Source organism: Panthera leo, chromosome C2, assembly GCF_018350215.1.
Source record: "Panthera leo isolate Ple1 chromosome C2, P.leo_Ple1_pat1.1, whole genome shotgun sequence".
Lineage (NCBI taxonomy): Eukaryota > Metazoa > Chordata > Mammalia > Carnivora > Felidae > Panthera > Panthera leo.
This window is the reverse complement of record NC_056687.1, coordinates 54980145-54997814: the sequence shown is the minus strand read 5'-3', so window position 1 is coordinate 54997814 and position 17670 is coordinate 54980145. Positions and strand designations below refer to the sequence as shown.

The following is a 17670-nucleotide window of genomic DNA, read 5'->3' as shown; positions in this document are numbered from 1 at the left end:
TTTCTCTTATTTCACTTAGCATTATACCCTCTAGGTCCATTCATGTTGCTGCAAATGGTAAGACTGCATCTTTTTTATGGCTGAGTAATATTCCATTATATACATATACTATATCTTCTTTATCCATTCATCTATGGATGGACACTTAGGCTATTTCTACATCTTGCTCTGTAAATAATGCTGCGGTAAACATAGAGGTGCCTATATCTTTGCAAATTAGTATTTGTATTATTTGTATTATTATTGCATTCAGGTGCTCTGCCCATTGTACATCAGATTATTTGGATTTTTTGGGTATTGAGTTATGTAAGTTCTTTATATATTTTGGATATTAACCCTTTAACCAGGTATATCACTTGCAAATATATTCTCCTACTCAGTAGGTTGTCTTTTTGTTTTGTTGATGGTTTCCTTTGCTGTGCAAATGCCTTTTAGTTTGGCATAATCCTAATAGTTTCTTTTTGCTTTTGTTTCCCTTGCCTAAGGAGACACATCCATAAATATGTTGCTAAGGCAACATTCAAGAGACTATTTCCTATGTTTTCTTCTAGGAGTTTTATTGTTTTAGGTCTCACAGTTAAGTCTTTAATACATTTGGAGTATATTTATTTGTATGCTTTAAGAAGAAAGTGGCCCAGTTTCATTCTTTTGCATGTAGTGGCCCAGGTTTCCCAGCACTATTTACTGAAGAGACTGTCTTTCTTCCTTGTATGTTCTTGTTGCTTTTGTCATAGACTAACTGACCATATAAATGTAAGCTTATTATTGGGCTCCCTAGTCTATTCTTTTGATCTGTGTGTTTATTTTCATGCCAGTACCATGCTATTTTGATTATTATAGCTTTGTAGTACATCATGAAATCTGAGACTATTATACCTCCAGCTTTATTCTTTCTCAAGATTGATTTGACTAATTGGTGTCTTTTGTGGTTCTACAAATTTTAGAATTATTTGTTCTAGATCTGTGAAAAATACTATTGGTGTTTTAATAATGAGTATTATTGAATAAATCTGTAGATTACTTTGGGCAGTATGGATATTTAAAAATTTTTTTGATGTTTATTTATGAGAGACAGAGACAGAGAGAGGGAGAGGGGGAGAGGAAAAGAGAAACAGAGTACAAGCCAGGGAGGGGCAGAGAGAGAGGGAGACAGAATCTGAAGCAGGCTCCAGTCTCTGAGCTGTCAGGACAGAGCCCAATGCAGGGCTCGAAACCACAAACCATGAGATCATGATGTGAGCTGCAGTTGGACTCTTAACCAACTGAGCCACCCAGGCACCCCTATAGTATGGATATTTTAACAATATTCATTCTTCCAATCCATGAGCATGGAATATCCTTCCATTTGTTTGTGTTATTTTCATTTACTTTCATCAACATTTTATAGCTCAGAGTACACAGGTCTTTTACCTCCTTGGTTGAGTTTATTCTTAGTTATTTTATTCTTTTGGTGCACTTGTAACTAGAATTGTTTTCTTAATTTCTTTTTCTGATACTTCATTATTAGTGTCTAGAAAAACAACAGATTTATGTATATTAACTTTGAATCTGGCAACTTTACTGAATTTATTTACTCATTTCTTCTAGGTTATCAATTTTTTGGCATATAATTGTTTTTAGTGGTTTCTATGATCCTTTGTATTTCTGTGGTATCAGTTGTAATGTCCCCTCTTTCATTCTATTTTTGTATGCATCTTTTCTCTTTTTTTTCTCGGTGAGTCCAGCTAAACGTTTATCAATTTTGTTTATCTTTAAAAAAAAATAGCTCTTAGTTTCATTGGTGTTTTTCTATTGTCTTTTTAGTCTATTTTCATTTATCTTCATTCTGATCTTTGTTATTTCCTTCCTTCTGCTAACTTTGGTATTTGTTCTTTCTTCTAGTTTCTTAAGGTCTAAAGTCTGATTGTTTATTTGAGATCTTTATTCATTTCTTAATGTAGAAATTTATTACTATTAATTTCCTTCTCAGAACTGCCTTTGCTGCATCTCAAAAGTTTTGGTATGTTGTATTTCCATTTTCATTTGTCTCAAGGTATTTTTTTTATTTCTCTTTTGATTTCTTCTTTGACTCATTGGTTGTTTAGTGATATTGTTTAATCTTCCTACATTTGAGGATTTTCCAGGTTTTTTTTTCTTATAATTTCTAGTTTCATACAGTTGTGGTCAGAAAAGATACTTGATGTGACTTCAATCCTTTTAAATTTATTAAAACTTGTGTTGTGGCCTAACATATGATCTATCCTGAGGAATATTATATGCATGCTTGAGAATAATGTGTATTCTGTTCCTTTTGGTCGGAATGTATACAGTCTGTTAAGTCCATCTGGTCTAATGTTTTATTTAAGGATTATGTTTCCTGAATGATTTTCTGTCAGTCTGATCTATCTATTAATAAAAATTGGGTATTAAAGTTCCCTACTTTTATTGTATTGCTGTTTATTTCTCCCTTTAGGTCTGTTAACATTTGCTTTATATATGTAGATATTCCTATATTGGTGTATAGATATTCACAACTGCTATATCCTCTTGTTATATTGACCCCTTTATCATTATATAATGACCTTTGCCTCTTATTGAGATCTTTGTCTTAACATCTATTTTGTCTGATATAAGTATAGGTACCCCACCTTCATTTGGTTAATGTTTGCATGTAATATCTTGTTGCATTCTTTAAAACTTTTAGTCTGTGTGTCTTTAGGTCTGAAGTGTCTTGTAGGAAGAAGCTAGATGAGTTTCCTTTCTGTATCCATTCAACCACTCTGTCTTTTGATTGGAAAATTTGGTCCACTTATATTTAAAGTAATTATTGATAGGTATGCACGTAATTGCCATTTTGTTGGTTTTCTCGCTGTTTTGTAATTCCTTTGTTACTTTCTTCTTCTCTTGCTCCTTGTTGATTTGGTGATTTTCTGTAGTATGGTTAGATTCTTTTCTGTTTATCTTTTGTGTATCTACTATAGGTTTCTGCTTTGTGGTTACCATGAAGCTTACATGAAGCAAACTGTATTTATGATAGTCTATTTTAAACTTCAATTGGGATGCACTCTAAAGCTCTATATTTTTACTGTCCTCCCTGGCAACATTTTATGTTTGTTGATGTCACAATTTACATATTTTTATCCTGTGTATTCATTAACAGATATTGGAAGTTATTTTTTACTATTTTTGTCTTTTAACCTTCATACTAGATACATAAGTGATTTACCCACCACCAAACATTATATTATTCTGAAAATATACATATATATACATATAGACATATACATGTACATGTATATGTATGCATATATACATAAATATATATACATATATATGTGTATACATATAAATATATATGTATATATATGTATATATATAAATATATATACAACATATATATATGTATATTCATTTTCCTGTTACTAATTAGGGCCCTTTCATTTCAGTTTATAGAAGTTTCTTTAATGTTTCTTATAAGGCCAGTCTAATGGTCTGAACACCTTTAGCTTTTGCTTGCCTGGAACACTGTTTATCTCTTTTTCAGTTTTGAAGGACATCTTTGCCAGGTAGAGTATTCTTAATTGGCAGGTTTTTATTTTTTTTTCTTCTTTCAATACTTTGAATGTATTGTACCTTTCCCTCTGGCCTGGAAAGTTTTTGCTGAAAAATCTGCTTATAGAGTCCTATGGGGTTAACAAGTTGTTTTTCTCTTGCTACTTTTAAGATTCTCTCCTTGTCTTTGACAATTTAGTATTATGTGTTTTGGTGTGGGTCTCTTTGGGTTTATTTCATTTGAAGTCTCTGAACTTCCTGGATCTGGATGTCTCTTTCTTTCCTCAGGTTAGGGAAGTTTTCAGCCATTATTTTTTCAAATTTTTGCCCCTTTCTCTCTTTATTCTCCTTCTAGGACCCTTAGAGTGCAAATGTTGGTCTGCTTGATGTTCTTCTATAAGTCTCTTAAGCCATCACTCTTTCATTCTTTATCTTTTTGCTGCTCTGATGAGATGAATTCCCCTGCCCTGTCTTCAAGTTCACTATCCTTTCTTCTGCTTCATCTAGTTTGATGTTGAACTCTCTGTTGTACTTTTCAGTCCACTTCTTTTTCTTTTTTTTTTTCTAATTTTTTAAATGTTTATTTTATTTTTGAGAGAGAGAGACAGAGTGTGAGCCGGGGAGGGGCAGAGAGAGAGGGAGACACAGAATCTGAAGCAGGCTCCAGGCTTTGAGCTGTCAGCACAGAGTCCAATGCAGGGCTCAAACCCACGAACCATGAGATCATGACCTGAGCTGAAGTTGGACGCCTAACCGACTGAGCCACCCAGGCACCCCCGTCCACTTATTTTTCATTACTGTGATTCTGTTTCGTACTTTCTTATATTTTCTCTTTGTTGAAATTTTGACTTCATTCATGCATTGTTCTCCTGAGCTTGGTGAGCATCTTTATGACCATTGTTTTGAACTCTTTATCAGGTAAATCACTTACCTCTTTTTCTGAGATTTTATTTTGCTCTTCTGTTTGAAGCCCATTCCTCTGTTTCTTCATTTTCTTTGATTTTCTGCATTGATTTCTATGCATTAGGTAAAACAGCTACCTCTCCCAGTCTTGAATGAGTGGTCTCATGTAGGACATGATCCTTATTGTTCAACAATGCTCTAGCTCTTGGTTGTTTCTAAAACCTTTGTCATTATCCAAGCCCTCTTCTTTGTTCGTAGTGGCTCCCAATAGTTTAGGGTGTCCTAGCCTATTGGTATCCAAAAGGGGCAGATCTCAGTACCTAGATGTAGGCTGATTGGAATCTGGATCCTCAGGTAGGAGCTTTTAAAATATGCATATATACCTCTTCTAGGCGAAGACTGGGAGATGGCCATTTCTGTTTTATTTCTGCTGAGCCTTGGGGTGATAGCCATTTAACAACTGTTTCTTTGTGCCATACCATTGGACCCGCGAACACAAGCCCTGCTGGTCACCAGAGCCCGGCTATCAAGGGATGTGTCCTCTGGGCAGCAGCTACAAAATCCAGGACACCAGACCTGTGTACAAACTCCTTTCTTGGAAGTACTGGCAAACTGGAGTGGGGAAGATAGCCTGCCCATTCTCTGAGTATTGCAGTCAGCTCCTTGATGTATGTTAAATTAGAAGCCAGCTTCTTAGTGACAGCTACTAAGATATATGAATTAGTCTGACAGAAAGATGGCATTTCAGTATTCTGCTTCTGTATTGTGACATGGCAGGGGAGGGGTCAGCTGGCTAAGCACTATTTGTTGCAGCCCTATGGGACCCATGAACATAAGTACCACTGGCCACCAGAGTCATGCCTTCATGGGGTATTTTCTGGGGAGCATCCACAAACCAGGGCACTAAACATGCACAAGCCTCCTTTCTGAGAGATAGCAACCTGGAGTGAGGCAGAGGGCAAGTGTGAATATGATGCCTACCAGCCTTTCATGTCTCTGGAGAGCATTGCAGTCAGCCCCTTTATGTGTGTTAAATTAGAAGCCTTCCTTAGGCTGCAGGTACTAAGATAAGCAAATAGTCCTCTTTTGTGGAAAGACTTGACATTTCTATCTCTTTCCTCGGTACAGTGTCCAAGCGGAGATATTGACTAAACTTACAGAGGAGGGAATAAGAGAACTATGAGGTAATAGATGAGTTTAATTGGAGTGGAGGAAGTTTGTGGAAAGCAGTGGAAGGGCAGTAGAAAGACTATGAAAGTCACCAAAGGAGTTGACATTTGATGAAACAAGTAATATGAAAACAGGAAAATCATTTGAGTAGCAGGAGGCAGACCTTGATTAAATCAGTATCTTGGGGAACCTGGGTGGCTCAGTTGGTTAAGTTTCTGACTCTTTATTTTGGCTCAGGTTATGATCCCCCAGTTTCATCAGTTCAAGCCCCACATTGGGCTCTGTGCTGGCAGCTAGGGATTCTCTCCCTCCCTCTTTCTCTGCCCTCCCCCATTTACACTGTTTCTGTCTCTCTCACAATAAAAAAAAACTTTAAAAAAAAATCAATATTTCAACCACAAGCCAACTGAGATGGTCTTATTTTGGAAAGTTCAACAGCTCCAAAGTGGAGATACTCTACTTAAAAGGGCATGAGAAAGTGGGGGATATGCAGAGGCTTTCCTGTGTATCTCTCCCCTCCTATTTCCTCAGAACACCCAGGGCTCTGTAGAGCACAGCTAAGAAACACTATCCTACTAGATTTCTTTTGTCCATCCCAAGCCTGGATTGCAATGGAAGCAGTGAGAATGTACACACCAAGGTCCCCACAGTTCATAGAATTTTCCTCACTCTCTGCTGATGCCCGCACCACAATTCCAGAAGACTTACCTTTCTATAATTCCATTATCCAAAACGAAGAGTCAATTAGAAAGTTCAAGGGGGAAGAGTTGGTTTGATTAGTGGCAGGAGAGGATTGGTTTCTAGTTTTGTACACACAGCTTCTGTTATAATGGTACTTCATTCCTACTGAGAAACCACAGGCTGGTGTAGCTTGGTTAGGATGGGAGGACTGTTAGAAGAAGTGACTGTCATTGCTAATTTCTGAGAACTTACAATAAGTAAAGTAAGACCCATTTCTCAAATCACAACTCAAGTTATTTAGTAAAGTTCCTAACCAAGACACATGGGTAGCTCAGTCAGTTGAATGTCTGACTTGGGCTCAGGTCATGATCTCATAGTCTGTGGGTTTGAGTCCCATGTCAGGCTCTGTGCTGACAGTGCAGTCTGCTTCAGATTCTCTGTCTCCCTCTCTCCCTCTCCCTCTCCAAAATTAAAATAATAAATTTCCTTTTATTTTCTCACATGAGGCTACTCCCAATGCAGACTGCTGGATCATTCAAATCACTTTCATATACCTATCTATGCATTTCAGGCAGAGGATGACAAGAAAAATCTGAGTAGGATGCAGACTCTGATGGATAAACTTCAGCTAAAAGTACAAAGTTACAAGCAGCAAATGGAGGCAGCAGTAAGTACCTGGCAGCCATTACAGCCTCATGGATTTCCCAGCCATTGTTTTTGATTTATGGAGATAGGTAAGCACTTTGTCAGAGAGGACCAGCTCAGCTTAAAGTCTGTTCATTTTCTAGTTTTTCTCAGACTAGAATTATCACCCATGCTCAAAAAATTGTTACTTTTTCCTTCGGGGAGCCAGAGCTTTCACCATCAACCTTGTGGTTACGCTCAGATATGTGCATTGCAAAAAATGAGTCAAGTAAAAACATGATGTCGTTTGGGATGGCAAATTTTTGGCCAGATAGTCACCCTGGGGCCTTCCTCACCCTAAAAATCCTTGGGTGAGTGGTTTCACAGCCTCGACATAACTCTGGCCAAAACTGTCATCATTTGAAATGTACTTGCCAATGCTGGTTGCCAACTCATAGCTACATAGAATGTAATTCATAAATAATGTATATATTGGCTTATATCTAATAATATATATCTAATAATATCTCTTCAGGGGTTTTGAATTATTTCAATAATTTTGCCTAAAACTGCTATATGTAATAATTACTTGTTGACATATAATTTTAAAGATAAGCCCCCTTCACTCAGAGGTAAACTAGGATGTTTAGCTGTTTGCAAAACAATTGTGGTTTTTCTAACACATAAGATGCCCATGAAAACCATACTACATCCAATTAGTGGAACGTGCTGAGCAGGTTCTAAATTTCCAGAAAACAATGCTTATAAAAATGGATATCTTGCCTGCTAGAAAGTCTGAATCCTTATATATCATATCATACCAAAATATATTCCATTCAACACTCAGAAGTTTATATTCCTTTCACACATTTTTCAACTTTCTCATGTCAAAGCAGAGAAAATGACTATGTAAGCACAGGGATATTTTTTTCATTTTTTTTATTTTTATAGGAAGCACAAGCCAATCAATATTTTTCCAAGTATAAGAAGCAGCAACACGAGTTGAACGAAGCTAAGGAAAGGGCAGAGATAGCAGAATCCCAAGTCAATAAACTCAAGTTGAAAGCAAAAGAGTTTACAAAAAAGGTATGTCAGATATTCAACTCTAATTCTTAAAGTGTATGTGTTTAGGGTTCATGTCATACAACGAGTAGAACAAGAAATCTCTTTGTTTCCCATCCCCTTCCCTTTAAAGTCTTCCCTATTTACTAAATTCTCCTTGTCCAGGTAATATGAAGTGCTAAGCATTTGGGTGGACTGCACATTGTATTTATACTTCTCAAATTCTTAATTCCAGGTGAACTTGTAGACTCTTAATTCCAGGTCCTAGATTCACTTTTATAGAACAGTCAGAAGTCCAGAGAACAAAGATAATTTAAAAAGTTTGAAAGCTGGATCTGCTTGAAACTCCAAGAGAAGTCTTTCTAGGTAGACAAGTACATGACTTTATACTGAATCAGTATGGAGACCTGGGGGGTGAGGTTTAAAGTTGAGGCAGTGGAGAATAAATGCACTTGTCTTTTCTAGCTTTACTCCTGGTTCTGTCCTAAAGCAGGGAGAAAGGATATTTCCATATCTGTGGGTTATGACACTACTATTCTGATCCCATGGTACGGGCACTACCCTAACTTTACCAGCAAAGTGGCAGCATGACAAAGACCATTGAACAGTGGGCTTGTCCAGGTGTGTTCAGGTTACTATAACAGAATGCCAGAGCCTGGGTGGCTTATAAACAACAAACATTTCTCACAGTTCTTTAGGCTGGGAAGTCCAGGATCATGGTGCTGGCAGATTCAATATCTGGGTGAGGGCCACTTCCTCATAGCCCTTTTCTCAATGTGTCCTCACATAGTGAAAGAGTGGGGGTGAGAGGGGGGAGCTCTCTGGGGATTTTTTTTTATAAGGCACTGATTCCATTCATGAGAACTCCACCCTCATACTTAAAGCCCCACCTCCTAACACCGTCACTATGGGGATTGAGATTTCAATATATGAATTTTGGTGTGGAAGCTCAGCTTTCTTATTAGATTTTCCAGGAACACAGGGTGTTTAAATAAGGTCTAGCTTTAGGAGAAATGAACTAAAGAACATTAGATAAGACATTAGCTGTCCTTTATGGAATGCCTATAAAACACTTAGTACAGTCTCTAGCACAGAGAGCCACCATTTCATTTTTAAAAATTTGGTACCTGCCTGGTCTTCTTATAAATGAATTACTAATAACTCTGCAAGATAAATAAATAGGGTTGCCCATAATAAATACTACCTGGAAGGAGGTCAAAACAATCTCTTTTGAAGGAGAATCTAAAAGTTGGTTGTACTGAATAGGTTTAGATCTAAATATGCGAAGCATGGGTCATTGGCACACTCCAGAAATTTCTTATTGATGCTTGACTAGTTGTCTTAGGGATAAGGCCTATGTGCAAAGGTCCACTTGAATGGTTTGAACTCTGGCCACAATTTGAGAGGGTAATGGCATTGGTTTTGGGTGCATATAAACCAATATGCCTGCCCCTCAACTGCACATAATACTTTTGTTTGGGGAAATGCCTCACACAGGCTACATTTGCACTCAGCTGTAGGAGGTCAAAAGGGCTGCAAAACAGATGTAATGTATTCGACTTTGTCACAGTTGTTTCCAACAAAGAATAAAATGAGTGAAGCAGAAATTGCTTCTGAGAGGCCCAAGATGAATAGGAAAACCATCCTTGGCAGTGCAATGACTAATTGTTTCCCATTTATAGAAGGAAAGCCTGAAAATCTCTCAACTGTCATAAACCAAGTGAAAACGTTTTCTGGTAGAATTGTGTGTCCCAGCTATGGAGCCAGTGGTAATATGGCCACAGCCTTTCCTTTTCTTTTGTAGAGGGCGCTGCCTTCACTGGCAAGGCTTGGCAGGCAGAAAATTGAGAGTACCCAAGCACGTCCTTCAGATGAATTACCTGTGTCTGCTTTGTGTAATGCACATAATTGCCTCAATTCCCCGTATCCCTTTGAAGCTAATGAGGAGTTGGATGAGGTCTGCTTACTCTGGAAGGGACTGGGCTTGATTCTGGGTGTGTGTGCCACTGATGAAAGTCACAGGAATTCACAGAACACACTCATATTGTTTTTCAGGCTCATGAAGAATAAGCAGTCCTTGCTTATGAAAAACAGAAGTTGGACAAGTCCAAGGATGGTACCATTTGATTGCTGAAAACTTAAGTTGCATTTGAAACAAGCATTAAAAAAAGCATGTTTATGTGGTGTGAAAAGCAGTTTAAACAAGGTGATTAGAAAATGTAATAGAGTATCCTCGCTTCCCAGGTTAATGGGGATTTTTTTGGTCCTCAAATACAAGTAAACATTTTACATAAAAGATAAGAGTCTTTTAAATTCTCAAGTTAAAAAAATACCTATTGCCTTTTAATGCATAATATTTATGGAAGACATGGACGATGAGGCCTGGGGTATGTTAGTAAATTGTTATTACTGAAGTTAATGAGTTTTGCTGGACTCCTCCAACAATAAGTATATTTTTAGCCACTAATGGTGGGAGTTGATCAACTTTTCTCTTAGCACTGTAATTTACATATAGTCACAGGTACTTAGAACTTGTAGATAAGAATCCTCCTAATCTATACCTGGGTGGATTTTTCAACACTGAAACAGCTTCTCATATAAGATGATCAGTTTAGTGTTAGGGGGAATGCTGGCTTTGTATTGTGCCAATGTAGCTAAGCGAGAGGTACATTTCCTGGATTTCCTTTCTCTGTTTGTTCTGGATTGGAGTTGGTCACAGGAGAAATTTTCACTACATTTGAGAGGGAGCGGTAGAGATGCAGCTGTTCATTTTATGCTGTTAAGCTCATGGTATGGCCCCAGGCACTGTGATAGCTGGCAAATGCTACCCTAGGCCAAAAGAGTGAGCTGGCACTGAAACTCCCTCCTTCAGCTTCAGAGTCCTAGCTACGTGTGTGTGTGGCTCCATGGTACTGGGCACCAGCTTCTCTTGCAGGTCACCCCTGTCATTGCCTTTGGAGGCCCTGAGAGGCATGAATTCCAGTTTCTTCTTATGGATTTCAGTTCATCGTCACTCCACAACCAGCTCTCCTTGCTGACCACTAGCACAGCTGACCTACAGCTACCTAAGGTACATCCCCAGATGCGGAGGAGACAGCCTGACATGGACTTCTTTACAAATGCCCAGACTTGTGTAAGGTTGATTCTATATAATAAATCTTTATTCTAGCATTCTCAGCAGTGTGCCTCTCTGACCCAACCCTGACTCATACAGGTGGCTCCAAGATTAATTTAGAGGCTCACCAGCATTGAAGGACCCAAGTTCATTGTTGTCTGCCATCCTGAATTTGTTGACTTTAGTCTTTCAACCTGTCCCTCCTCATCACTGTAAGGAGACGATAGTAGTTCTGAGCATTTTCTACTGACAAAGTTTTTGTTTATAATGATGTCAATACTTTATAGTTTATGATGAATACCTGTCATAACATGGGAGCAAACACTTAGAGAAAATTGGACCAGGTAGCATTAACATACAATTCAAGGTTGATTTTCTCCTATAAACTATAGGGTCAAAACTTGATTAAGTAACAAAAATCCTGATTAGATTTTTTTCTTTCTTATAAACTGATTAAAATTAAAAGGAAGCGATCAAGTCAACTGCGCTATCCATTGTCTTTGTGTAAAAATTTATGTGGAAATATAAATTTATTATAAGGCTGATTAACAATATGACAACTGAGCCAGAAGAGTGAATCAAATTATCTTCATAGCTAATGTCACTCAGCTATGCAAACCTGGTGTTGGAAGGTATAACCCAGCCTCAGAGATGTCAATTCTTGAGTTGATAGGGCCCTTTGCTCTAGGCAATCTTGGAGATACTGACATTTTTAGACTTTGGAGTCCCTAAGACTCATCATACTAAATTTAGTTGGTTAAACTGATATTAACTATTCATAGAAAACTGGAGTACAATACCTTAGCATATCAATTGCCCTGGTTTTTCACCTTTTCACTAAGGTAATTTCTGCTTCTATGTTGATCAGATCATTAGTTGATCAGATTTTGAATCAACACTTAGTGATAATTTCTTCCAAGATCTTGATGGGAGTCTCACTGTGGCTGATTGCAGCAGGGATGTCAATGAATGAGAAAGTTCTAAGTTTGAATTGGAATCCTTGGCATCCAGGCATTCATAATCTTGATGCAGGTAGGGAGTCAGTGAGTGATGGTTAGGACTTGAAGAGTAAATGTAATCTTGTCAAAGACAATGGTTGCAAGTCTTTCCAATGGTAGAATTACTGGGCCATGATGAGCCATAGCTGGAATTGCAGTAAAGAAAGAGTAAGTGAAGTCACTGGATATTAAGGATGCTCGTCATGTGTTACCACAGTTCTGCTTCATTTCCTATACTGTCTGGGTGTTTTGAAAGGGCCTAGAACCAAGAAAAATGGGACTTTATGTGGCCATTGTTCATGTCAGAATAACCATTTTTATCTTGAGCATTTAATGATGGTACTGTTTTGTCTTGATTGTTGGGAGAGGGGAGCTGTAGAGCTATTGTTTGCATCTGTAATCAGGGATCCATGAGACAGTTGTAAGTAGTTATGAAGTCTCAATTTCAATCTCCCTCCTAGATTAGTTCCTGAGTTTTTAACCAGTAGAAAAGCGAGTTTACCTCACTCTTTGCTCTCATTTATATTATGATTAATGGACTCCTAAAAGGTGTGCAGCAGCAAAAAATTTAAACTCCACTTTAAACAACTGAATTTGCAATCAAACGATAATTTGTAAGTAAATTCAGTCCCCAAGGAGCCTAGAAGTGGCTGGAAAAGTATGGATTCCCAGCCACCTGAATCTGGGAAGAAACTGTAATCTGCTTTTCTCTGCTTTGTATTTCTTTCGGCTTCTATTCAGTCCCATACTTCCATTGGAAGAATAAATACATTGGTGCATCATCATATGCATAGTGCCATTGGAGATCTCTATAAATAACAGTAGGAAGTGAGAAGAGCAGCCACTTATTTAAGTAGCACCTGTTTAATTATAGACATTGGAAAAAGTCCTAATTGTATTTTTTTTCCTGTTGAGTTATCCTATGATCCCTCTCACCCTTTTTTCCCCTCTGATGATACGTCAACCAATCACTTTTTCACAGTAGCATTCTTATACTATAAGGTTTGATAAAGGAAAGATTTTACCTTGTTTTCTTCTGTGTCATTAGCAGTGTTGGCTCTCTCATCAGTAGAGACAGAATACCTTTCTACAGGAAAAAAGAGAAATTAAAAAAAATCTCTTTGCAAATGCTCAGCTTCTTTCTTATTCCTACCTCAGTACAATTACGTTATGAGATTCACCTTAGTCACTCCCCCTTTCATATCTTTCTTCCAACAAACAGCATTAAAAATGCATTCAGTGTAGAAATACTTCTTCATCTACAAATAGCAATAAATTCTTATGGACGATTCAGGTGCTCCAAAGCAGGGATAAAGACTGTTCAACCAAGCCAGGAATTCCTGGCTTTTTAGGATTGTTGGCCTGATTCCTACTAACTGTTAACAATGGAAAATAACAGCCAAAGAGATGATGGTTAAACCCAGAGCGATGGCAAAGGAAAAGGGATACAACAACATTGTAAGGCCTTCCTTTTGTGTCTCGCTAAAATCTGGGATAATTTATACTTATCCTAGACTAAGGACATTTTAAAACAGTACTAGAAAAGGGAATTTAAAGAAGAAAAACATGAACCATGGTCCTATGAAACTACAACCAAGGTTTAGGGGCCATTAGTGCAACAGCTTGAAATATATTTTCAGCCTACCTAACTACAGAACTGTAGAACATTATTTTTTTAAGTAGCCAATACCCTGACATTGTTTTTGCTCTTATCTCCTGACTGCTCCTCCAGAATCAGAACCCAGCTTCCTGTCTCTGCCTTGGGATGCTTACCTGAGTAGGTTCCTTCTAAAGTCTTCCCTCTGGCCTCCAGTTGAGGTGGAGACCAGAGAGAGGAAAGGGCAAACGCACGTATTTATTCTTCCAGCTCTTTCCTTGTAAGGTCTTCTTGGTCTGTGTCCTTCAACTAAAAGTCATTCTCCCTACAAGGCATCAGATTTTACATGACTCTCTGCTTCTGGGTTTTGGGAACTGCACCCTCTCCTTGTCCCTTCAAGCTTATATTTGCTATCAAATCAGCTGCTCCCAGTTCTGGGGAAATGCACTATCTTTTGTGTTCCCCTTTGTACAGTTTTGGGTATGCCAGGTGTTTTCTGTTGGGACTTGACTTTTGCACATTTCCAAAATAGAAACTAAAATGTCATTCTTGAACAGTATGTAGTGTCCCTCTGTTCTATAATTTGAACCCTAATTTAGTCACAACCGTCATTGTATCAGGTCAGAGGTTGCTTCTGGGAGACAAACCAGACTTGCCCAGAATTTCCGATTTTGTTTACTTCTGGCCAGCTGAGGGACAGGAGGAACAAATGATAAGCAGGACTAGTCTGCGGATTAGTACAATCAAAGGTGTAGATTTGGTGAAATTCTTGCTCAGTATCACCCTTAAAAACCTTACCTTCAATAATGGTGTCTGCTATGACCAAATCCCCTAACTTCATCAGGGGCAAAAGGCAATTATCAACCAGAGGAAGGGACATGAGCTATATCTCAGCCTCCCAGGACACTCGGTCTTCTCAGAAAGGTTATGGAGTAAGAGAGCTACTTGGAGCCTAGACCTACCTCTGCCACTAGTTAGCTGTGTCATTGTAAGTGGTATACATGAAACTGTTTCATGTCCCTAACTACTTGGATTCCAGTTTCCTGGTCTATAAAATGTGGAAATAACTACATCTAAATTTTTCCTGGATCTAATTCTGTCAATAAAAGCAAAGTCTTCTAAGAAGTCCTGTGACCATGGCATCTTAATGTATAATTTTAAATTACCATAAGTAATAAAAGTACTGTAAGTAACACAGGTTTGTCCCAGAAAATCTAGAAAAAGTGTTTTTTTACACACTTAACAAGGATTAAAATAAAATGGCCTATAAAGAACAAAGAAGTAGCACCATAGACAAAGCTCAAAGAAAAAGAAAACAGTACAAGGACTAAAGCAAGTCCAGACAGAGGGGGCAAACTCTCTCCAAAGGCATCCATTTTAAAGTCTGGGTTTATTTCATTCCAGCTATTTTTCAATGCAAGATAAATTTGATCATTTTGTGTATTAGTGCCAGATTTAAATTTTTTCAGTGTGCTACAATGCATGTGCGTGTATATAGCTTGTTATATTGTTGACCATTTAACTCAGGATAAACTTGTTAAAAGTAGGATAGTTAGATGGAAATGTGGGAGCATTTAGAAAGGTTGCTGATAAATTTTGCAAATGAATATCCAGAAGATTCAAATCTGTTTACAAGCCCAGCAGCTGTGTGGGGTTAGCTGCTTGGTACACCTCTACTCGAACACCCAGGGAACAAAGCCCAAATTCCCCATGAGACACCTATCTCCACTGAAATGAATGCAACTTATTGACTTACTAAGGAACATGCAAAACCAAAGGCACCAGAGACAGGATAATTATCCAGGTAATTCCTTTTTGACTCTGTTCTAAATAAAACAAAAAGTCTATAAACTGGAAGAAAAATTACCAAAGGAAACATTTACTATTTTAAAAACTAGTTATTTCTGCATTCATGAGCATAAATACCTCACAGTCTCAATGGCTTTACTGTGGGAAACCTGCATAAGCAGGAATATTAAACAATTTGGGGCTTAGTAGGGAGTGGGTGTCAGAGGAGAAAAAGTCCGCAAACTTAAAAGGCAGTGAGTCTATTATGCACTGTGAGTTTCTATTTTTTATATTGTGAAGAGAATTAACAAAGGGATAATTATGACTACAGACTAATCTCAGCCCAGCATTCTCCTTGGAGGATGAAGGGAGGGCAGAGTTCACCCTTGGCTTGGAGAAGACAGGGGCATAGAGGAACAGGGGTAAGTACAGAGGTGATGAGCAGAGTGGTGTGGGAGCCATGGTCTTGAGTGAGAGGTGACCAAGAGAGTGCTTGATGCCCCTCAGAATCATTGGAGTAGCCAGAGTTTTTTCAGCTTCGTTGTTGGAACTATAATTGTAATTAGTATTAAAAGAAGTAGGACCCAGAAGGCAGAAACTTGGAGACCTTAAGTTACCTGCTAATCTTGTGATCTATGTTCTGCCACAGAGTGGGGGCAAGCATTAGAGCACATAGGCCAATTCAAGGTGGAAAAAAATGTTTATAGCTATTCTTTAAAATGAATAGCTCTATATAACAGATGCCTATTTTTATGAACATACTCTTTATTAATAAAGTAATGTCCTGCAATTACTAAGACATTAATCTCTCTATATATTTGTGTCATTCTGAAATTCTATACCCATATAGAGGGTGAGCAATTAAGTAGAAATGTTGACTTTCAAAAGTGTTCCGTATGCACACTTTTCCTCCTGAAGAAAATCTTGCAAGGTATAGAATTGCCTTACTTTACTCATGAACCTCGCTTCTCCCATCTGTAAAGAAATTTGCCTAACATCACATAGTGATTCCACAAAATTTAGCAAGAATTATTAAATTCCATTCAATTCCATGCAACTTTTATGGAGTAGATCCATCACCCCTCTGCCCCCAAATCTGGGCTTCCTTTTCAAATGTTGCAGCATCTCCTGGGCAAGATAACAAGTAGAAAATTGCAATTGAGAACAGAAAACCAAGTTGCCTTGAAAGAGTGATGTTGAGGACACGAGTGGTGTTTGCCCTGTGGGGGTAGCTCCCATTACACACCTCTTCCTGGGTGGGAATGAGAGGTTTTGAAAAGCTTCTTTTGTCAGAGATGGAATGGTCCTGATGCTTTGCTTTGTGTAAACTAAAGATTAGATCTCTGATTAGAAAGATGGGTCATACGTGGTCTTCAGACCATATCTTCCTGTTTTTTCCCCCACACTCCAAAATGAGGCAACATTGTAAAAACAGAATGAAAGCTTAACTGTATTTTACATAAAACTAACATTCTTATTTTGGAGAAAAATAGGAGCTTCAAATGCACTCCACCTTTCAGCGTTCTCAAAATGACAGCTCTGCACAAAGGGAGTATTGTCCCTCAGTGTCTAGAAGCTTCTGTTTGAAGACTACTTGACCTAAGGACAACTCTGTGTTCTTATCTCCAAATCTGTTATTCCTCCTAATTTTCACAACTAGAATGATATAAATGTTTTTAAAACAAATATTCAACTGACTCAAGTATCTTTAATACATAATACAGAGCTGCCATGGTTTCCTACGACATCACGTTGATAGCTTAAGGGTAAGGGGATCAACCAATCCACCTAGAAAGTCAACTTCATGAGTGCATATGCCATGACTCTGAAATATCTCTAGTCCACTCTCCATAAATATTTTTGGCAGTTAACTATCAGTAGAGGTAAAAAAAAATGAGCTGAATCGGGCATCACTTATTGCTTCCAACGTCCCTTGGTGACTGTTTCCACCAGGTTCACAGATCATGCTTCCCCTGCATCTACCAGAGCCCCAGTTGTAACTTCTTACTGTGCCTGAAGGCTCAACTCCCCAAATTCCAGGCCCTAAAGCACAGGTTAAGCACAGTAGTAAGCAGAAATTGAGGATGTTAAGACCACAGACTCACCAAATCATGTAAATTCCCTCTACATTTCTGAAGCCCTGAAACCATGAAGAGGAATCTTCTGGGAGAAAAAAATTCTTTTTTCAATGCAGGACTTTG

General features: G+C 38.1%; 1 protein-coding gene and 1 long non-coding RNA gene across 2 annotated transcripts in view; one reads left to right on the top strand and one right to left on the bottom strand.

Moving 5' to 3' along the window:
* MYH15 (myosin heavy chain 15) overlaps positions 1–10150 on the top strand; it is a 151082-nt gene extending 140932 nt beyond the window's left edge. Inside the window, exons 40-42 of the mRNA XM_042902997.1 lie at positions 6857–6952; positions 7861–7995; positions 10027–10150. Coding sequence (XP_042758931.1) covers positions 6857–6952; positions 7861–7995; positions 10027–10041 — 246 coding nt within the window. The 3' untranslated portion in view covers positions 10042–10150. The remainder of the gene's footprint in view (positions 1–6856; positions 6953–7860; positions 7996–10026) is intronic.
* A 1413-nt stretch (positions 10151–11563) lies between these two features.
* Positions 11564–17665, bottom strand: LOC122198381. The gene is made up of 3 exons (XR_006192956.1): positions 17575–17665; positions 13110–13171; positions 11564–12230 (listed from the first exon to the last, which is right to left on the bottom strand). It is a non-coding gene; the product is annotated as an uncharacterized LOC122198381 (long non-coding RNA).
* Positions 17666–17670: the final 5 nt, after the last annotated feature.